Source organism: Brugia malayi (assembly GCF_000002995.4).
Source record: "Brugia malayi strain FR3 genome assembly, contig: Bm_v4_Chr4_scaffold_001, whole genome shotgun sequence".
Taxonomy (NCBI): domain Eukaryota; kingdom Metazoa; phylum Nematoda; class Chromadorea; order Rhabditida; family Onchocercidae; genus Brugia; species Brugia malayi.
This window is the reverse complement of record NW_025062478.1, coordinates 2,184,462-2,208,506: the sequence shown is the minus strand read 5'-3', so window position 1 is coordinate 2,208,506 and position 24,045 is coordinate 2,184,462. Positions and strand designations below refer to the sequence as shown.

The 24,045-nt window shown below is 21.8% G+C and overlaps 2 protein-coding genes, 1 non-coding gene and 1 further gene across 4 annotated transcripts; 3 read left to right on the top strand and 1 right to left on the bottom strand.

Annotated features, from left to right (window-relative positions):
* Positions 1-507: 507 nt before the first annotated feature.
* Bma-ztf-9 (Uncharacterized protein) lies at positions 508-4,171 on the top strand (the record flags this gene model as incomplete). The annotated part of the gene is made up of 8 exons (XM_043081363.1): positions 508-699; positions 1,327-1,439; positions 1,587-1,704; positions 1,879-1,987; positions 2,128-2,347; positions 2,701-2,891; positions 3,272-3,340; positions 4,146-4,171. The coding sequence occupies 8 exons, from the start codon at positions 508-510 to the stop codon at positions 4,169-4,171; spliced, it is 1,038 nt and encodes a 345-aa protein (XP_042937297.1).
* Bma-ptd-2 (Uncharacterized protein) lies at positions 3,513-17,228 on the bottom strand (the record flags this gene model as incomplete). The annotated part of the gene is made up of 24 exons (XM_043081362.1): positions 3,513-3,692; positions 4,096-4,281; positions 4,504-4,719; positions 5,039-5,152; positions 5,300-5,380; positions 5,626-5,756; positions 7,004-7,110; positions 7,499-7,613; positions 7,777-7,995; positions 8,817-9,063; positions 9,360-9,503; positions 9,680-9,773; positions 10,074-10,195; positions 10,424-10,751; positions 11,041-11,180; positions 11,982-12,062; positions 12,323-12,439; positions 13,689-13,973; positions 14,271-14,430; positions 15,129-15,316; positions 15,735-15,906; positions 16,144-16,277; positions 16,650-16,773; positions 17,167-17,228. 24 exons carry the CDS (start codon positions 17,226-17,228, stop codon positions 3,513-3,515), a joined length of 3,747 nt encoding a protein of 1,248 aa, XP_042937296.1.
* A 1,813-nt stretch (positions 17,229-19,041) lies between these two features.
* On the top strand, positions 19,042-19,113 carry Bm14509. The gene has a single exon. It is a non-coding gene; the product is annotated as a tRNA-Ala (tRNA).
* A 52-nt stretch (positions 19,114-19,165) lies between these two features.
* Bm16689 lies at positions 19,166-19,306 on the top strand. The gene has a single exon (XR_006228073.1). The product of XR_006228073.1 is annotated as a pre-microRNA Bm16689 (primary transcript).
* The last annotated feature ends 4,739 nt before the right edge of the window (positions 19,307-24,045 follow it).

Here is a 24,045-nt window from a genome sequence, read left to right as displayed (position 1 = left end):
GATCATTCCTCTTTCTATCATCGATTCAATGGTATTATATTTAGTTTAGCTTTCTATAATTGCTCATTTTATTCAACTTTTTCCATTCATTATTTTCATCAATTTTCCTTATCGCTTATCATTTATTAAGCTATCACTTTTTGATCAATTAATAAATGATTCAATAAATTATTATTTTAATTACTCTATATAGATTTCTTTTTTTTTTCTAATACTATTACATATATTATTTTATTAGCGTGCTATAATTGTATATTTAATTGTTTAAAAATCTTTTCATGGGAGAAAGATCAAATAAATATTTATTTGATAATGTTCATTTGATATTAGTAATTAATTATTGAAAGTTTAATACTGATTATTGATGATATTAATTAGTGAGATTGATTATTTGATCTTATCCAACATAAAATTTTAAAGTACATTGATTGAGTTAATTCTTTTTTTTTTTTTTTTTAAAATAATTTTTTGAGTTTTTTTTTTTTTTTTTTTGTTCCAGAATACGAAATGTTTCGTTGTGTTGTTTGTCCATTACAAGCGCCAACATATGAAACTGTGGAAGAATTAGAAATACATATTGCATCTGATCATATCATTCATATACCATATGAATGTGAACGATGTCGTTTTTCAAAATTTCCCACCGAATTTGCTCTAATTAGTCATTATACGACGGATCATGGATTAAAAGAATTTTATGTTTGTTTTGTTTTTTGTTTTTTTTTTTAGTTTATCATTTATTTATTTATCATAGAATTTATCAATGACTAATATTAATTATGTTTTTAAAAGTTTAAAATTAAACTAAACAGATTATGCATTGAAATAAATTACTTTGTTTGTTTTTTTCTTTTTTTTTTTTTTAATGTTTATAACGATAAATAGAATATTCAGCTAAAATAACTCTCAACTAAATATGTCATAAATTTAAAAAAAAAAAAAAAAAAAAAAAACAAAAAACAAAAAAAAAAGCAGAAAAAAAATTGCATAAATGTGAGAGTACTTATCAATGGATTATTTGGTGATGCTTCTGATAAATTCAACATCATTTCTTTTCATCTTCAATCTTTTTGAACTATCCTTTGATGAATAGGATTTTGAATAAAGCTAAAGAGCCTTTTATTTTTTTTTTTTATTCGATTATTTATCATTAATGACATAATTTTCCATAGTCTTATATCAAGTCTATTTATACATAAATTTTTTGTGAAATATTCCAACTTATGGTGCATAAAATTATGAGATTTTTTTTTTTTTTTTCTGATTCTCTTTGTAATATAAATAAATACAGATGAATTGAAATTTTATTTTATATATTTCTTTTAGGTGAAATATAAAGTTACACCAGATTTCCATCGTAAACGTGAGAAAATCAGAGAAATGTTACATCATTCTGTTACTGTATCAAAAATTCCGTTTGGAACTTACAAACGAAGAAAGTTTGTTTACATATTTGCTTAATTTGTTGTTGTTGTTTTTTTTTTTTTTCCTTCTGTTGTTTCATTTGCAGTATTGTTTCTAATGCAAAATTTATTTTTCATCTATTGCTTGTTGATCTTTTAATTTGTTAGTTTCAAAATTTTAAGAATAGCGGACTATTCATCATTGCTTAGTTCCGGAGAACTGTGTCCTGTTCCGGTGGATTCCGATGAATTGACACGTATGACTGAAACCGAAAAAGAAGCAAAAATCGAAAGTGCTAAAGTATCATTTCATGTTAATATCGCAAAAATACATTTATTAAAGTTAAAACATTCGCATAAATTTAAATTCTTACAAAAATTTTATTCATAATTAAGCTTAAATAATCAAAATATAGCTTTAATTCTTTCTAATCTTAACTTAGATTGAGATTTTTGACATTAAAAGAAAATTTAGGGCAGCGAAGTTGAGCCAGAAGATAGCACTTTGGAAAAGGAATCAGATTCACAACCAGCTACATTCCACTGTTCGGTATTGCAGCAGGACTCAGATCAAATAAATATCGGTAAGCAATTAATTTTTTGTTTTGTTTTGAAATGATATTATTATTATTTTTTGAATTAATTTTTAATTTCAGCCATTTTTTTTTTTATATATATATTTTTCAAATCTATTTATTATAATCGCAATCAAAATATTTTTTAGTGAATATTTTGGGTGATTTATATCGAAATGATGTTGGTAACAGTGTAACAACAGGTTGTGAACCAACCGATGTTGTTGATCCATCAAATAGCTTAACAGCTAATAATGATTTATTGACGCAGCAAGGAAAGAAACGAACAAGACCACCTCGAATTTGTAATATTTGTGGTCTTCAAGTTACTGGTCAACGTTCATCACTTATCTATCATGCTAACTCCAAGTAATTTCCTAAGCTAACCAATATTTTACTATATTTCAAAAAAAGTAAAAGAAACTTTGACAAAACGAGGTCATTATTTATTAAATTTAATATATATATATATATATATATATATATATATATATATATATATATATATACACTTTTAGAAAAAATAAATGCTATTAAAATGAACAGTAATATAATTTCAATGATATGAATAACTTTTTTTTGAAAAAAAATGAAAAATGATTTGATCTAATTAATTTATATATACGACTAAAAATGAGTATTTATATACAAAAATGACCATTTATTATCTTCTTTTTTTTTAAAAAAAAGAAAAATTGTTCGTCATTTATTAACTTTTAAAGACACGTGCGTCTACCGATGTTCTTTTGTCGTGAATGTAAAAAAACGTGGACAACAATCACTAAATCGGATGTAATTAAGCATGTTAAAGCATGTCATGATGGTGATGAAAGTCTTATAGAAGATCATCGTATGCAATATGCTAGTGATTTGCATCATATTACAGACAAATGTTTTCCACGTAGAAGTCGAGGTTGATTTTTAAATTTTGATTTAAATTTTAAATTTTATATGTTCATATTAGTATCAGTCAAATAATTGCAAATAATATTAAAAAATAAATACAATTGTTAATGTTTAATTTTGATTTTATTTATTATTGTATAATCATTTTGTTGACATTATGATTTGTTCATATGGAAATGAGAAAGAGAAAACGAATAGGAATATCATTCATTTTTGATCTGTTTCTAAAAAAAAAAGGAGAAAAAAGAACAAGAAGATAAGAGTATATGTAATATTTATCATTAGAGATGACAGATGAAATTAGATAAAATCAATTATTGAAAAAATCGGAAAACTTCATTAATTTTTAGTAATTATTTGAATCTTTGACCATTTTGTTTATTTTAGGTAATTACGCAGACGATGAAATCGAAAGTTTGATCAATCCAGAATTATGGGTTAAAAATGAGGAAAGGGGTAATTTTGTTAGCATTTGATATTTGTGTTGTAATGGATGTGTGAAAAAAATTTTGCTACTTCAAAATTTCATATATATATTTTTTTTGTTTCTGAGCTTTCTTTTTTTTTTTTTTTTTTTTTTTTTAACATATGATTAAATTAAAAGTTTTTTTTTTTTCCATATATCGTATTAAAAATATTCAAGCTCTAATTGTGACAAACGTTCAGCTCGTTCAATATCAATATTTGATGATTGTTGTAAAAATTTTACAGGGTTTGCACCATTTGCTCTCTTTTTAACATCATCTAATAATGTAGCCAAATAGAAATAGTTCGGTGAATCATCACGATTTAAACATCGTAAATAACACTGAAATATTTCTATATTGAATCATTTAAATATTAAGCTGAAATTTTAAAATTTCATATTCTTTTGACTATTTTAACATCAGCAATTTTGCAAATAAATATAAAATAAATATGCAAGAAAAAATTGTATATAAAAAAAAAAAAAAAAAGAATTAATTATAAATTAGTATGCAATTTTTATTATTATAATTATAAATAAATATGCACGAAAAAAATTCTAAACAACAAATGGAAATTTTTGATAAGCGATCAATTTTTCAGAAATAAAATTGCAATTATATTTAAAATCTTCCTAATATTTTAGTAAATTCTTTTTTTTTTTTTTTTTTTTTTTGGTGAGAGATATAATTATGTCACATAATATAGCTTTAATGTTTTTTTCAAGCACGATGCTAGCAACTAACTTGTATTTTGAAAAATTCTGGTGGACAATTTCGAAGAACATATTTTGCAGGAAATATTGATGATTTACAAAGATGACGTAAATCAGGATAATCATCAAAAGGTGCCCAACAAAGAGGATATTTAGAAGCGCAATTGATCCATTCGATGAGAACATAAAACCATCCCCAAAGATCATCAATTCGTCCCTATCAATGATAATAAGAAAGAGTATTAAGAAGAAAAAAAAAAATGAGTGATAATTTTACATTTTTAATCTTTTTTTTTTGAAATTAGTAAAGAAGAAAAAATTAGAAAGTAATCAATCTGATAGCATTTTTTTTTTTTTTTTTTAAATTAACAATATTAATTAATCTCAAATAATATTTAGTATGATAAAAATTATATAATAATTTTTATTTTTTGTATACCTGATCTCTTCCTAATTCAGCTGATAAACTAGCCCATTCATCGGTACCACGCATACCACATAAGCATCGTGATTCTCGTACTTGTCCATTTTGATTTGTATAAAATCGTGCTAATCCAAGATCATACAAGACAAGAATGTTATCATTATAAAGTCCAACATTTTCTGGCTTTATATCACGATGAATATAGCCAAGACAATGTAAATCATACACAGCCTAGCATTATATTTGAAATTTTTCATTGAAATGTTTTTTTTTTTTTTGAAAAAAAAAACATTTTTAAAATAATTTTGTAAAACAGTAAAATTAATTAAAATTATTAGAACTTCTGAACTTTTTTTTCTCTCATCATTTTGTAAAACAAATAAAAGTGTAAAATAATATATGAAATTAATTTTAATTTCATAATTTTAATTTAAATGATAATTTTATTTATCAATTATTATTTAACATTTATAAATTTCATTAACAAATATGCAAAAGTTCTTCAATGGAAAAAGAAAAGAAAAAGAAAGGAAGAAAAAAAGAAAACTACCTTAAGAAGTTGAAGACCGAATTCAGCTACCTTTGATAAAAGTTGATTACCTTTTAAAAGACCAATTATACTAACTGGATTTCCTGGCAAATATTCCATTATAATATAACTTATCTAAAATTTAATTATAATTTACAAATTTAAATAATTTATCATAAATTCTTTTCTTCTCACTCTCTTCTTCTCTCGTCCAACTATATATATTTCATATTAAAATTGATAATATTAAATTAATTAAATTTAATCAATTTAATATTATACATTTTCTTTATCCATATTAAATGTATAACCATAATCGATTCGTCGTACCAAATGTTTTGTTCGATCTTCCTTATTTTTTGGCTATAAATTTGAAATAAAATAAAATTTGCTAATATTTGAAAAAAAAAAAAAAAAAATTGAATTTGCGTAGGGTAATGAGAATAAAACTCATTAATTATTGAATAATAATAAAAATAATAATAATAAAATTTGTTCAATTTTAAATAGAAAAGAAATATTGAACAGAAACAAAACTAAAAATAAAATAATTAATTTTAAATGAAAAAAAAAAAGTGAACTAATAAAAATGAAAGGATAAATAATACATTCATAATTTTTTCTAATATATTCCATTCCCAATTAATTGAACCGGATGTTGCCGGATTAATTGCAATTTTCATTACTGCTACTTTATGTGTTTTAATATGCTTAACACGAATAACCAAACCGTTTGCACCTATTAAATTATTTAATTATTATTTATTAATTATTTAATTATAAGTAACCAAAAAAAAAAAAAAAAAGAAACTTTCATATTCTTAAACTTATTCATTAGTTATTCTCTTTTTTTTTTTCATTCATTTCAATTAAATAAATGCAAATGTTAAATGTTATTATTTTGAAGACAATTAAATGTAATTAATATATGAATTCAATTTTTTTTTTTTTTTTTTGATTTCAATTTTTTTCATATTTAAACTAAAATTAATTAATCATCGTTTCAGTTATTATTCTTTTTTTTTTCTTTAAATTTTTCACATAAAGGTCAATCAAATTGACCTGCACCGATGATTTTTATCACTTCCCAATCATCAATGATAGCATTTTGCTTAATAAACTTAGCAAGACGATGAATTTCTGCATTTCCATTCTGATCTTCATTTGTTGTACAACTTTAAAAAAAAAAAAATTTTTTTAAAATTAATCTCATTTTATAAACAATGAATAAATAATTGTTATTAATTTATTTAATAAATGTATTTATTATATATAATTAATTAAATAAAACAAAATAGATTAATACATGTACACAGGTAAAATTTAAGGTAAATTTAAGCAGTTCATAAAATACTTGACAATATGACAGTATAACCTTTTCAAAATATGACTTAAAAATTTTGAATGTTTGAGTGATCTAAATAAATTAAATAAATAAATAAAAAATTTAATAAATAAAAAATTAATTTTTATTTAAACTTTTTCTCATTTTTTTTTTTTTTTTGGCTAACCGTTCATTTAGCATCATCCTATTTTCAAACAATAATAAAATATGACAAATTAACAAATTTTTATATTTCAATTTTCATTTATTTTTTTTTTTTTTTTTGTAACAATCAAAATTTGCATTATAAAAAAAAAGAAACGAAAGAATTTATAATAATTTTTCATAATAAAATGCAAAAAAAAAAAAAAAAAAATTCCTGGATGACATTTGACAATTTAATTGTATGTGTGTGTGTGTTTGTGTTTGTGTATTATCATTTAAAAAATTATTAAATTATTTATTATTTATCAAATAATTCATACCAAATTAAAATAACATTTTTATTTATAATTTTATTGAATTTTTCTTTTTCTATTTTCTTCTCCAATTGAAATATTAAATATTTGATGAGCATTTCTGTAGTAATAATGTAACCATCGATGGAAAAATAAATACAGCACTTGTAAAACTTATAATCGTAATTAGCATAAGAAAAATACTAATTTCAAAAAATGCTTGTGTTGATGCACCGATTAGAACAAATCCGGAAATGAATGAAGAAATAGCTGATAAAAGTACGGGAATACCAACAGCAGATGCAATCACACTGAAATTTTCTTAATTTTTAAAACTAATTTTTAAAACTTTTTTAAATAATATTTCGTTTAACGTTTTTATTTTGCTTTGCTTTAATTATTTAAAATAATTAAATATTTTTTTTTTTGAAAAATTTAAAAAAAAAAGTATTATTTTGAAATATTATATTTCTAACTCATTCAAAATTATTTCTAATTGATAATTTTTTTCTTCGTATTATATTTTCAGTTATAATTATTTTGAAGTATTGTGTTTTTAATTATAACTTTTCTAATAGATAACAAAGTATTTTATTATATTTCATCTATTTCTATGTAATACTGAAATAATAAATATATAAAAATAAAATTATACTTTTTTTTTTTAAAAAAAAAAAGAAAAAAAAAAATTAAAATAACCTGTAATCACTGGTTTTATGAAGTCGAAAACCAACAGCAAAATGAAGACAGTAATCAAAACTCATACCAATTGTTAGTACAATTATTGTTGCTTCAACAACATTAACTGTCCAACCTGAAATTGATTATTTTATTAATACTTATAAATTCTAAAAAATTTAGTTTAACAAAAAAAAAATTTCAAATTTTTAAAGAAACAAAACAAAAGAAAAAGACAAACATTTTTAAAAAAATTAAAATCATTGTAAAAAAAAAAAAAAAGAAAAAATTTAACTTACCTATCCAAAGTACAATAGCAACAGTTACAGTAACAATTGTAGCAATACAAATGATAGCCAAAATTGATAAGATCACATTAAAAGTGATAAAAATGATAACCATCATACTAACTATCAATGAAATAAATACCGAAATAGCAGTACCATTCAGTATACGTTCCAATAAATCATACAATCTTGCTATACCACTTACTGTTAGCATTAATGGTTCATTAAATTCTGCAATAAAATTTAGAAAAATAAAAAGTGAAGAAGGAAAAAAAAAGAAAAAAAATATTAATTTTAAAATAATTAAAAAATTTTCAATTCTTTTTAGCTCTATTATTTATTGTTTTTTATTCCACTTATGCTCAATTATTTTACCCTATAAAAATTATTTTATACAAATGAACAAAAAAAAAGAAAAAGAAAAATTTAACCAATTAAAATAAAATTTTTTCATTAAATGCATTCAGTTATTAAATGCAAGTAATAACTTTTTTTTCTAGCGTAAGTAAAAGCAACAGTACGTAAGTATAATAATTCCTAGCGTAAACAGTAGCAACAGTACGTAAGTATAATAATTCCTAGCGTAAACAATAGCAACAGTACGTGAGTATAATAATTCCTAGCGTAAACAATAGCAACAGTACGTGAGTATAATAATTCCTAACGTAAACAATAGCAAAAGTACGTGAGTACAATAATTCCTAGCGTAAACAATAGCAACAGTACGTGAGTATAATAATTCCTAGCGTAAACAATAGCAACAGTACGTGAGTATAATAATTCCTAGCGTAAACAATAGCAACAGTACGTGAGTATAATAATTCCTAACGTAAACAATAGCAAAAGTACGTGAGTACAATAATTCCTAGCGTAAACAATAGCAACAGTACGTGAGTATAATAATTCCTAGCGTAAACAATAGCAACAGTACGTGAGTACAATAATTCCTAACGTAAACAATAGCAATGAGATGATAATTTTTTTACGTGAATAAATTTTTGTAATTAACGTAAATGAAATTAATGTAAGATAATAATAATACTAACACTCACCTGAAATTTCACTTCGTTCCACTTTTATGCTATCAATAAAATCGAAAAATGGTTTCATTTCTTTAAAAACAGATGAAAAATTATATTTGCTAGGTGTTGATAAGAAATACGCCAAAAAGACGTCGTTGTTATCAAATATTGGTCCATCGGTATCTTTTTGTTGCCATTTATCAAGTGATGGAAGTGATGTTGCACGTCCGTATTGAAGGAAACAACGTGAAAGTATATTTCCGGAAAATGATATTGGCTGAAAAAATGAGGAAAAACAAAATTCAAAACATCTATAATATTAGGAAGAAAAGTTGTTTTAAAAAAGTTCAAAAAGTTTTTTTTTTTTAAAACTAAAAAAAAAAAGATGTGATTGTAAAATTATTTGTAAATAATAATTTGATAATATAATTAATGTTAACAAATTATTAATATTCGATTAAAGATAATCACCTAATATTAAATTTAGGAAAGATAAAAAAAGCTTTTTCAGATTATTATTTATTTTATTTTATTTTTCTAATTTTTTTTTTTTTTTGGAAGTAATTAACTAACAGTTGATAATTGAGATTGGTTTACAGCAAATAGTTTGCAACTTTCCGTTGTTGTATTCAAATTTGTCCAATTAATAAATTCATCCAACCATAATTTCTGTTCTATTTTTGGATTAGTTTGATAACTAATTTGTTTAAGCAAAGTCTAAAATTAGTAAAAAATATTATTAATATTAAAAAATTATTTTTATTTATACTTTTAGCAATTGCATTAATTTAAATTTTTTTGAAATGAATTGTTTAAAATATATATATAATGAAAAATTCTTAAAACTAAATTTTGTCATTTGATAGTTCATTTTTATATTTATAAAAATTAACCTGAAATTCTAGAAGATGATTAGCCAAAAGATCAATAAATCCATTATCCACATTAAGCGTTCCTTTTTCATTTGGAATTAGCAAACTTCCAGTTCTACAAAGATTTAAATTTTATATATATTATTATCATTTATTTTTAAATTTTTTATCAACTTTTCCCATCTCTAAAATAAACAAATTACATTTGAAAATATGATGGAAAACTTATTTAAAATTTTGTTAAATTTTCAATTATATTAGCAATAATTTTTGTAAACTATTACAATTTGAAATTGATAATAACAAATAATTTATTTTGAAAAATTTTCATTGAAGAATTTGAAATAATTTTCACTGCTAAATAATATTTATTTCAAAATATTAATTATTCAAAAAAATTTTTTTAATTACTAACGTTGTTGGCTTAATGCCCCAAACAGCAACAACATTCATTTTTGGCTGTTGACCAATCGAAAAATCAAATAATGTCGCAGCATTTTCATCGAACCATTCATATGGATGATTTGAACGTAAAAACTAAACAAAATAAAATGATTTAATTTTCTATCAAAAAATTAATTTGCATATTTAGATTATTTATGATAATTAATTACTTAAGATAATTATTTATTATCATTTATTTATTAATGAGTATGTTATTATTTACATATATAATCATTTTAAAAGAAAAGACTTGTGAATTAAATAATAATTAAGTAATTAAATAATTAAGTGAAAAAGAAGAAATAAACTAATAGCGCTAACCTGAATTGAATTTCGTTCCGGTAATCGAATTCCAGGTTTTTTAGCAATTGCATAAATTGATAGTGCAAATACAATAAATGTTAGTAGTATTAGTGGTAATCGAATAATATATACAATTTGTGGAATTAATCTATTAAACATTTTATCAAAATTTGTTGCAGCATTATGCCAGAATGAAGCAATTCGATATTTTAATTTTGAAATAAAGAATTTCGAAGTGGTAAATATTTTAACACCTGTATCAGTGACAATAATTGCAGCAGGTAATATTATAATTACTAATATATAATTGATTAGCATTAATGTACCAGCGTATATACCAAAGCATCTAAAATAAATTAAAATAAAATAAAAATAATCAATAAACAAACTTTATTAAATGTTTTAAAATAGAATGATTTGTTTGACAATTTGCTTTTGTTTGTTTGTTTGTTTGTTTTTTGCTTCTTCTCTTTCATTATTTTAAAAAATTTGCTAAATAATAATGTAAATTAATAATTACTGTCACCAATTTTGCATTTCTCGAATTTAATTCATTCTTTTTTTTTTTCATTTTTCTTTTCTTTTTTATTGATAAAATTAATAAAAAAAAAAAGAAACAAAAATGTCACACAAACCTAAGAACCACAATCTCTGATGCAAGATTAGCAAAAAATGCGACAGCAGTGGTTGCTGATGTGACAAACATTGAAATTGCACTATGTGATAATGCATCATTTAAACCTGATATCACCTGTTTACGATGATATTCCATTAACTGAAATTAATTAATTATTGTTTTTCTTTTCTTATAAATTGATAATAAACAAAAAAAGGAATAAAAATTATAATAAACAAAAAAGGGAAAAGACGAGTAGCAATAGAAATAAAAATTTGAAAAGTTTGATTCAGATTTTATCTTAACAGAATATTTGATGGAATAATTTCTTTATAAATGTTATTAAAAGCTTTAAATGATTAGCAAACATATAGTGATGGAAAGTAACATATCAGTGAACTATCACTATTTTGTTATTATCATCTTATCACCTCTGTCAATTAATATTGCTATTGTCACTATCATTATCATTGTTAGTATTATCACCATCACTATCATTGTTAGTTCATTGTTAGTGCTGCTATTGTCTCTACCATCATTGTCACTATTATTGTCAGTGTGACTATCATTATTGTCATTGTTATTATTGTTACTGTCACCATCATTTCCATTATCACCGTTATTATTATTATTATTATTGTCACTGTCGCCATCAGCATTATTACTTTAACCATTGTTTCTATCACACTATCACCATTATCTTTGATACCATTGCTATTATAATTATCATCATTATCATTGTTATTGTTGCTATTGTCGTTATCATCCTTATCATTGTCATTATCGCTACTGTCACTTTCATTACCATCGTTGTCATTATTGTTATTGTCACTATCCTCGTTATCATTATCATTAATCTTTTATCACTATCATCTTATTATCGAAATAGTAGTAAAAAGAGAAATGAATGGTATATTAATTTCATAGTCGAATGTATTAATTTGTGTGTTAGTAAATCACCTCTTCCTTATCAGAATTTTCTTCCTTTGTATTATTTGCATCACAATTTAATAACATTGGTGACCAGATTTTTCTAGCATCCTAAAATATAAATTAACAAAATTTTTATGCTTTAGTTATTTATTAATTTGATCAATTAGAAAAACATTTTATTGGAAGTTATAAAATGTAAACTAAAAAAGCAACTACTCACTAAATTAATGATAATTTAATAATAATTCTATCAAAGTTATAAATTACCATAAATTATATTTTCGATTGTTGAAACAAAGCAAAAAAAAAAAAAAAAAAAAAAAAAAAAGGAAATAGAAAAAGCAAAGTAAATTTATTAATTAAATTACCGCTTTATGTTTCTTATATTGATACACAAAGAGGAAAGCATCATCAGCACCAACAGCAACAACAAGTATCATCGCAAGTAAATTTAAAAATGGAAAAAATTTAATCCCAAGAATTACCTGAAATTGCTCTTTTTTTTTTTTTTTAAATTTCAAAAACTTTTAGACAATTTAACAAATTATATGTATAGATATATAAGATAAATTTCACTCGTAATATTTATATCTCACAATATTTCAAACTTTTTTTTTTTTAAAAAAAAATTTCTTTTGCAAAGTAAATTAATTAACCAATATATGTCCTAGAGGTCATAGGTGAAAAATGAAAGAATAAGATGGTAATATTATTCTCTAATGATAAATCTTAAATCAGAAAGTTTATTTAAAAAAGAATTCTCTTTTTTAAACAAACTATCTAATTTTCTTTTGTCTTGCTCTTGATAATTATTTGCAAATTATTAGTTTTATAAATGTTAGTTTGATAAGCTTAGTGATCTTTTCAGAGCATTGTTTATCTTTCTGATTTAAATAAACATCAATCATATTAGAGAGTGATTACAAAGCTGATAGCTGATAAAATGATCATTTCCTATTTAAAAATTGACCAAAAAAAAAAAAACAAAAAAAAAAACGATACTTTTGACCAATTTAAATGAACTCTTTTCTTTATCCATTCGTTAATTACAAAATTTCTACCAAATATTTCTTGCAATATAAAATTTCTTTATCATAAATATCTTTTTATACTTTTATGATAAACGTCCTAAAATATCACTGTCAACATGTAAATAAAAATTCAGAAAAACAAAAATTATAAAAGGAATGATAAAATTATTTTTTTTTTTTTTTTTAAATCTTATCAGTTTATGTACTAAAATTTCCGAGAAATTCTTCACCATCCCATTAATTATATCATATTCATTTATTCATAAATAATTTGTATAATAGAATTATTATTAAATGTTAGTTAAATTTTGTAAAAAAATAATTTAATTAAAAAAAAAGTATTAAATTGATAAATTTGACATATATTTTAGTACTAAGATCAAGAAAAAAAAAAAGTGATAATGAGCACCAAAAAAAAGTGGATATCATCAATTACATCAATTATTTATTTGTTTATTTTTTTAAATGATATATGTTTTTATTTGAATTAAATAATTAATTCAATAAATTAAAGTTTTTTTTTTTCCCTCTCTCTCCCTCTCTCTCTTTTTTCTCATATATTATAATAAAGTATAAAAAAAATTTTTTTTTTTAGAGATTAATATTTTTCAATAGAAAAAAAAAAAAAAAAAATAAAAGTAAGAAACGAACGATTGTGAAAAAATTTTAAATTCAAAAAAAAAAAAGAAAAATGATAACAAACCGTATAAACGAAGAATGCGACACCAATTGATAATAGTAAGCTAGCAGTGATACAAAATGTGATAAAAAAGCTATCAGTATATATCAGTATGATAAGTACAACCAAAATAATTGCAATTACACCAAGTCGTACATCACTTCGAAGTTCTTCCACAAATAATCCTTCTTTAACACCAAATTGCGCTCCAACTAATTTCAATTCATTATCATTGTAATCTTGTTGAAGTTTTTCAAGTAAATTTGAATAAAAATGAAGATTTGAATAGCCATCATTTGATTGAATGATCTATAAATGTTGTGCAAAAGTATAAATTTTAATTATAATTATAAAATATTTATTTATGTACAAAATGCAAAAGTATCCAACAAAAAAAAAAAAACATTTTTGGAATTTTTTTTTTTGAAGTTTTAAATATCTCATAAATTTTTTTTTTGTAAAATTAGCAAAATTTCAAAAAAAAAAAAAAAATTTTTTTTTAAACAATATAATAAATTAAAGAAGAGAGAAAATGTGTTATTTTTAGCATAGATAATTAATAATTAGTGTTAAAATTATGGCAAATATTTGTAAGTAATTAATTACCGGCAAAACAACAGCAAAATAAAATGGTTTATTAACATCGATTGGACCATTACTCTTTTGAAAAATTATATTGGAAAGTTGTTTAGCAATAGGTAATTGACATTGAATTGCTGACTCATCAGTTTGACATGTTAAAACAAGCGATTTGAACATTTCAATGCTAAAATTATCATTTAAAGTTGATCATCGTTGATGATAACATTCTCAAATGATAATTTCACTGTTAATATGAAAATCAAAATTCTCATTATTTGTTCAAATAAAAATTCGGGTAGATTCCGGTTTCCGGTACATTTTCCACAGCATCTTTTCTGATATATTCTTTATAGGATAAATTCAATGCATTTTCTACAGGATATATTCCGGCACATTCTCTGTAGGACAGATAAGGATATATTTTCTATAAGACATATTCCGGTATATCCACCGGTATAAAATTATCATTTATAAAATCCGGTATAAAATTATCATTTAAAGTTGATCATCGTTGATGATAACATTCTCAAATGATAATTTCACTGTTAATATGAAAATCAAAATTCTCATTATTAGAACCCGCATATTCCCTACGAGACATATTCCGATACATTTTCTACAGGAAATATTCCGGTATATCCACCATAGAACCGGTATATTCTCTACGAGACATATTCCGATACATTTTCTACAGGATAAATTATAATAGATATTTCATTTACCTATTCATACCTGTATCATCATCATTTCCGAATAGAAACTAATTACTATTACTAATGTTTAAAACAAAACGAAATCAAATTATTATTAAAATTTTAAATTAAAACTAAACCAATATTTCTGATTTAAAAAAGAATAAAAATAATAAATAAATAAACTTACTAATCAGAATCAAGCAACGAGCATGAATTTGATGGTTTATCCATATTTAAACACATTGTATAATATGGAAGATTAAAAGAAAATGGTAAACGTTTTAGATTTGTTGCATTTAAATTATTCAAACTAATTTCACTATCAATAATTGAATCGATGGCACATAATCGTTGCATTGTACGCATATTAAATAACTAAAAATAATTAATTAAAATAATTGGAAATTTGCAAAAATTAAAAATTAAAAAAAATATTTCCTGCAAATATAAATGTTTTCTTTTTTTTTTTCCTTTCTTTTTTCACTTATACAAAAAAAAAAAAAATTATAAATAAAGCATTTATTATTATTAATGTTATTATAATAAACAATATTACAATGCTATAAATAATAAATATATCTGAAATATGTATAATAAATCATAAATGTATATAAGAAATTTGTTTAAATAAAATAAAATAAAATGCTGATTAAATATCTAAATAATTTTTTTTTTTTTTTTTTAAAAATTATTTTAAATTAAAATGTATTTGAATTAAGTTTTTGTTCAATGATTATAATTTTTTTTTCAATTTAAAAATATATTTGACATTACAGTAGGAAATTAAACATACATTATTGAATGATGGTACTTTGAAAATTAATTTTGACATTAACAAAATCACTTCATATGGAATTATAGTACCAAGGACGAAATATTGTTGACATGCAGCAAGTGGCATTTCCAGTTTTGTTTCATTATTTATAATAATATCTTTGTTGTCAACAAATCGATGATTATTATCTCTGTAAACTTTGAAAATTATTAATGTAAAAAATATTTGTGCAATATGTTTAAATAAACTGTTAAATTTAAAAAAAAAAAAAAACAAAAAACAAACAAACAAACCTTTTTCTAAAAATTTGCATAAATTTTGAAAAAAGAAAGCAAAAAACAGTAATACTATTTTAAAAATTATAATATTATTAAAATACTTAAATTATTTTTATTAAATAAAATTAATTAAAATTTAATTTGCTAACTTTTGTGGTATTTCACTATTGCTTATCTCACGCTTACTTCTTGATTTCATATAATCTTTTCTCGTAGCTCTTTCCATCAAATTATCCAATGCTAATCGTTCATTTGATAATAATGTATTGCGAGTTTCAAATCCCTTAAATTTAAAAAATTCATTTTTTTATTATTGATAAAATTTGAAAATATATTTAAAAGAAAAAAAAATTAAAAATTAAAAAAGAAAAGAAATTTTTTTTTTCCCTAATTTTATACAATTAAAATATAAAAATGAAAAAAAAAAAAGTTTTTATCTATTATATTAAGTAAATTTTATGCTTTGAAATTAAAAAGAAAAAGCAAAATGTAAATAAAAATTTGAATTGATTAATTAACTTTTTAAATTATTCTTTGTATAAAATATTCATTTCAATTTTTTTTTTTTTTTTTTTTTGAAAATTTAGCTTAAAAATTAGTTTATTGAATTAGAAAAAATAAAAAAATAAGTAAAAAAATGAAAAGATAAACATACAATTGATGGATTGAATGCGAAAGTATCGTAATAAAATAATGCTGCATAAGCTGATAAACATAATGAAATTAACATTACAAAAATGATAACATACCACGAATATTTCAATAAAAATTTTATATAGCTGAAAAAAAAAATTAATCAAATTTGTTTTGAAGAAATGAAATTAATAAATTGAAAATTTAAAAATCAATATGCTAATTATATTTTAATTGCATTACAATAAATAATAATTGTCATAGTGAAATAAGTGATGTGACATTAGTATGATATTATATGTTCAATAATAAATGCAGAAATACTATCTGTTTAAAATAATTTTTTAATAATTTTAATAATTTAATAACAGCTCAATGAAATCAGTCATTGATAAAAATAAATTAAAATTAATGATAAAAGAAAAAGATGTTATTATCATGCATTTTTTTTTAAGTTAAAATTCTTCATGGATAAATTTATGCTGTTGATAAATTATAAAATATGAAATTCAAATTTGATATGAACAAAAATTTTTTACCTCTCTCGAACACTTGTAACAATTGTTTTCAATTTGAGTGAAAAATTTTTCCATCTCATCATCCAATCAAATTTTTATCTTCAAATTCCAACTATCAAACAATGAATAAAATTATACTGAAATTTTTTTTTTTTTTGAAAAAAAGATAATTAACAAACGACAAAAAAAAAAGGAAATTAGACGAAATATTGGTAATTGTATGAGTACTTTTTTTAAAAATTTTGAAAAATTACAGATGAAATTACGTTTCACATTAAATAAGAATAACTGATGTTAACAATGATTTAAGAAATTTTTTTTTAAAAAAAACAATAAATTGATGATATCATTTTTGATAAGAAAAAAATCATATTACTTCACTATAACCTAATAACATAAGAGTAATTGATATTAGCACTGATAATATATTATCAATGTGATATGATTATCGATCTTTATTAATATAAAAGAGAGGATAAGTGATGACAATGATGTAAAGTAAGCGCTGAATGATAATGGTAAAGGCACATAAAGAAAGCGCTGAATGATAATGATAAAAGCATATAAAGTAAGAGCTGAATGATAATGATAAAAGCATATAAAGTAAGAGCTGAATGATAATGATAAAAGCATATAAAGTAAGAGCTGAATGATAATGATAAAAGCATATAAAGTAAGAGCTGAATGATAATGATAAAAGCATATAAAGTAAGAGCTGAATGATAATGATAAAAGCATATAAAGTAAGAGCTGAATGATAATGATAAAAGCATATAAAGTAAGAGCTGAATGATAATGATAAAAGCATATAAAGTAAGAGCTGAATGATAATGATAAAAGCATATAAAGTAAGAGCTGTATGATAATGATAAAAGCATATAAAGTAAGAGCTGAATGATAATGATAAAAGCATATAAAGTAAGAGCTGAATGATAATGATAAAAGCATATAAAGTAAGAGCTGAATGATAATGATAAAAGCATATAAAGTAAGAGCTGAATGATAATGATAAAAGCATATAAAGTAAGAGCTGTATGATAATGATAAAAGCATATAAAGTAAGAGCTGAATGATAATGATAAAAGCATATAAAGTAAGAGCTGAATGATAATAATGAAAACATATAGAGAAAACTTTGTGTTATATTATTCATAAAATTTTACTGTTTCGATCATTTCAGACGTCATAAATGATAAGTAGAATTGTAAGCAATAGCAATAACTATTTGAAATGGCAAAAATTGAAATTTAAAAGCATTTTTATTGATAGTTATGATTTCATATTAATCAAACAATCGTTTCTTCAATTCGTCACCTTTTTTTATTTTTTTTAATTCATCTATTTCTATTATTCCATGTATATTTTCAATGGTAAACTTTCCTTTTCTTTTCATTTTATTACTGTAATAATTGTTTAACTTTCTTTTTTCTTTGTTTTCTTTTTCTCTCTCAATTCTTCCTATCATATCAGATCATATCATATCATTTCGCTTTTATCACTCTTTTTTAAATCATACATTTGAACTTTTAGTCATTCACTGTTTTACAAATATTGTTTGTTGATTAATTTACAAAAATAAAATTAATTGCTAAATATCAGTAAGGTATAATTACTGATAAGAAAACTTTAACAATGATAATTTATAATAATCAATGATAGCAATACAATTGTTAATTGCTAATGATATGATTAATTATTGTAATTTGATTATGACAATATAATCAATAATAAATTATTGCAAGAAATGATCCATTTAATTTAGAGGGAGAGAAAGAGAGAAGAAGGGAGAGAGAGAGAGAAGAAGGGAGAGAGAGAGAAAATGAATCAATTAGTTTTTATTGATAACAATTGATAATAATATCAATTTTAGCTGACAAAGCTCAACGAAAGAGCCATGGGGGTTTAGCTCAGTGGTAGAGCGCTCGCTTTGCATGCGAGAGGGCGGGGGTTCGATCCCCCCAACCTCCAACCAGCCTTTTCTCCCATTAATTGAAAACAAAATTTCTCATTTTATGTAGAAGACTGGGAGAGAGAGAGAGAGAGAGAGGGAAAGGGAGAGAAAAAAAGTAAAATTTCATCTCTTACTTTTTTGTCATTGTCATCATTGTACCTTTTTCCTCTTTAATACACCCTTTCTTGCTCCTTTTTTTTTCTTCGTTTTTGTCAATTTTCATTTTAATTTTTAATCAAAAATTTTAATCTAAAAAGTTTTAATTGTTATTATTTTAGTTCCGGCAGGAAAAGATGCGATTCATCCGGTTTATCCGCTTTTTTTTTCTCTATTTTATCTAAATAAAAAAGAAATAATCGCCATAAAACAATGCATTTTCCTCATTTGCAAAAAAAAAAAAAAAAAAAGAAAAAGGAAAAAAAGAAAAAAAAAATTTGTTTGTAAATAGCTTTAATTACTTGGCATTTTTTTCCTCTAAAATATTTATCATATTTAAATAAACAAATGAGTACAATGTAGATTTCAGATATTGACTGATAATAATAATAATAATAATAATAATAATAATAATAATAATAATGACAATAATAGTAATGATAATAATAATAATAATAATGATTAGAATAATAATAATAATTACTATTAACGATAAAGACAGAAAGCAATTTGTAAAGCCGATAAAACTATTTCAAAAATTTAAATTAAAGAAAAAAGGAAAAAAAAAACAAGAAGGAAAATTCTTAGAATTTTTTTTATTATTTAATATGTAATGAATAAAATTGTATCCAAAATTAGCCAATACTTTTTTTTTTATTAACTTTAAATTGATTTCTGATATTAAAATGATTTTTAAGAATTCTCAAATATTTATGAAGCATTGCAATTGAAGGATTCTATAATATAATATAACAAGGATTGAAATCAATAAGAAATGGGAGAGCTTATGAATTATAAGCTAAATTATGGATTTAAAAAATTTTTCAGCCAAATTACTTAAGAAATGAAAAGAATTAAATATTCTAAATATTATTGTACATATATAGCATATTAAATTATATAATAATTATAACAATTAATCAAATTTATCAAAATTTCATTCAAATGCTCTATTAATTGGATAATTTCTTTTAATTTAATATACAATTTTAATCCCTCAAAAAAAAAAAAAAAAAAAAAAAAAAAAAAAAAAACTATTTATTGACAGTGTGAAAAGATCGATCAACAAAATAATCAATCAACATTTATGCATGTTATTCAATTATTTCAAAAAATATAAGCAATTTTAAAAAAAATAAAATTTATATATTTATAATATATATTCCTCAAATTTGAAACTTCAAAATTTCCGTTCAGCTAACTGAAAAGTAAACAAAACGTGAGAGTAAATAATAAAAAGGAAAAAAAAAGTTGAAAATAAATGGAAGCATAAAATAAATATGGAATCGATTATTATAGAAATTTTTACATTACCTCAAATCTTAACAAATATTTGATCTTAATAAATTAACAAATATTTGATTTTAACAATTTAACAAATAAAATTGATCAAATTTTGATTTTAATATAGCCAAAAAAAAAAAAAGAAAAAACAGTAATTTTCAGCAAATTATTTTCGAATGAATTTTAGTTTTTTTTTGTTTTTTCCAATAAATAAATAAATAATTAGTGATGATTTGTTTTATTTTAGAATATTTCAATGTTTTTCATTTTCAGCTTTTACTCATTCCTTATTCATTCCATCACTTTTTTCATAATATAATTAGTGAAATGAAAAAAAAAAAAAACAAAAATGTACAACAAATAAGATAATCTATTATTGACAAATAAACAAAATGGCGAACAAATAACAAAAAAAAAAAAAAAAAAAAAAAAAAAAAAACAAAAAAAAGAGTTTATAAAAAAATTATTGAGATACTTGGAATTATTACCATTATGCAAGAAAAAAATTTAGCAGCATTTTTGTGTGTCATACAAATTATAAACCAGTAAAATTTTCATCAAGTATTAGAATTCAAGTTCAAATTAAAATTAAGTACTAATTCAATTTCCAGAATTAATTCAAGTCAAATTCAAATTCGAAATCAACATTAAATTTCAATTTAAAATCATTTCAAATATTATTAATGAATTCATTAAATGATAACATAATATTATTTTAAAATATCTCAAAAAAAAAAAGCGTCAAAATTGACTTATGTTTCTTAACAAAATAAAAGTGTTAATTTTGTTAAATTTCAGTTTTTTATTTCCGCAAAAACTTTTAAACAATAAACTGGCAGTAAATGACAAAAAAAAAAAAGTATCAAAATTGATCTTTTTCTTTTTTTCTCAACAAAATAAAACAGGTAACAGTGTTGTTTTAATAATTTTGTTAAATTTCAACTTTTTTTTTTTTTCATTTTTTACACAAAAAATTTTAAGCTATAAATTTTAATTTGAAATAAACTGGCAGTAAATGAAAAAAAAAAAAAAAAAGTGTGATGAAAAGAAGTAACAGAAGCTATATGGGTTTTCCTTTTAAAATTTGTTAAGTGAAGATACTGAGGGTAATGAAATGTTGATTATGAGGTTGAGTGTGTGTGACATATATTTATTCAATACATATCTATGTATGTATGTATGTGTGTATGTGTGTGTGTGTCTGTTGATCTCTGTATGTGTATTTATGTATGTGTCTGTGTGTGTGTGTGTGTGTGTGTGTGCTTTTCATAGGAGGTAGCAAATATGTTAGGTTCTAATGTGACCATTTGGTGACGGTCACTTAGATTATTATCCCTTTTTCATTTTACCTTTCGCTTCTCCTCCACTACACTCCCATCCATACATATACTATAATTATTAGCAATCAATAATGAGTTAAAAAGATTTACAAAAATAGCGTTGTAGATAGGATTAATTTAAAAAAAAATTTTTTTCTTAATCTTTAATCTTTGACCTTTTATTTTTAATCAAATGAAGAAATTGCATAAGTGAGCGATGAATAAAGTAACAATTTTTGGTATTATTTTATTATTCAGTGCTGGAAGTGAAACTAAATTCATAATTATCATTTAATAAAGCATATATTTGCTAAATGAATAAAATACATAATTAATTTGTTAATTTGATTATCAATAATTAGCAAACTTATCAATGAGATAATTTCATGTTTTTTTTTTTTTCTGAATTACTTTAAACATTTAATACTGTTTAAATTAAAATGAAATGCTTAAATGATCGTTGTTCATTATACATTTAATATCGATTTGTAATTAAATATTATAAGCAAAAAGTAATTATTTAATCAAAAATTTAAATTAAATTAACACTAGTATAACAGCAATGTTTACTAATTATGATAAAAATAGATGATAATATTTAACATCAATTTAACAATGTAAACAAATAAAATTTAAATAATTTTTAACAAATTGACAATAGAAAAAAAAAATTGAATTTTTTAACAAATAAATATCAGAAAGAAAAAAAAAAAAACTTTTTTTTCTTCTTTTTTTTTTTTTGTTTTCAAAATTAAATTAAAACGAAAGAAATGGTACACAGTTGACTAAATGTGTTATTGTAGTTAAATTGAAGCAATTAATTGAATATTTGGAAATAAACATTTTAAAAAAAAAAAAAAATTGAAAGAATTGAAATTTTAAAATTTTTTTTCTTTTCCTATCATTTTACAGTAATTCAATTTCTTTCCTTTTTTTTTTTCTTCCTTTTATTTTTTGAAATAAATTGTTGCATCAGAAAACATTTTGACTTATAAATGAACAAAATGTAATGTTAATGAGAAGTGTACGGGAAGACAGAAAATTTCGCATAAAGTATTTTTAACAAAAAAAAAAAAAAAATTTTTTTTTTAAAATTGAAATGATATTTTAATGATTTTTCATCATACTTTCGTTTCTTTTTTTAAAATTTTATGTCACTAATTGTTGTCATCATTGCTTGGTGCTATGTTATGTTATGATGGATGTTTAATGAGTAATACAAGGTGCTGTTCATTCGAATGTAAAAGAAAATTTCGAATGAAACTGAAATGAAATGTTTTAAAAATGAATACAGTAAGTAAATAATACTGCGGAAATCAATATTGTAAGCAGTAATTAAATAGTTAATCAGATTATTAGAAATTAAATCGTCTCATATTATCAAGTTAAAATTAGTAAAAATTAAATAATTTTTTTCAAAATATATGATTCTAAAGATATTACAATACAATTTGTATATAAATATATAAAAAAGAAACTTTGAGAAAGCATAAATTTAAAAAAAAAAAAAAAAAATAGTTGAAAAATGGGAAAAAAAAGAAATCATTAAGTTTGATATTAATATTAATTCTATTTACTGAATATTGATTAGTGTTAATTAATGTTTTTTTTTTTTTCAAAAAATGCTAAGTGCTAAAAAATTTTTTGCTACATAAATGATAATAATTTTATATGTTATACTTGAAATAAAGTAACATAAAAATATATAAGCAAAGAAATATATTATAAATTATTATCAATAAAAAATTTAAATAATTCATAGCAATAATAGGAAACAATAGATAAAGGAAAAAATTTTTGATATTATCAGTGGACAACTGATGACTTATGCGACAATACTAATTGTCACAACAGAAACACACAAACAAGCAATTTACAAAGAACAAGAATTTTATTTATTCTGTTTCTTCACTAGCTCCTCCTATTCGATAGCTATAGAATTTTCTTCAAATTCATATTATTTCATTACATTTAAATTTTTGAATTCATTTAATTTGGAAATTTCATTCTATAAATGTCACTAGAATAGATGCAGATGTTACAATTCTCGGAAATTTTACTATTATTTTAAATTAATATTAAATGTTTCAAATATTAGCAGTTTAATGGAAAGAGGAAAAAAAAAAATTAATTGAATAATAAAATTCATTCTACATTGATATTTTATAGGATCATTGATATGATGTGATA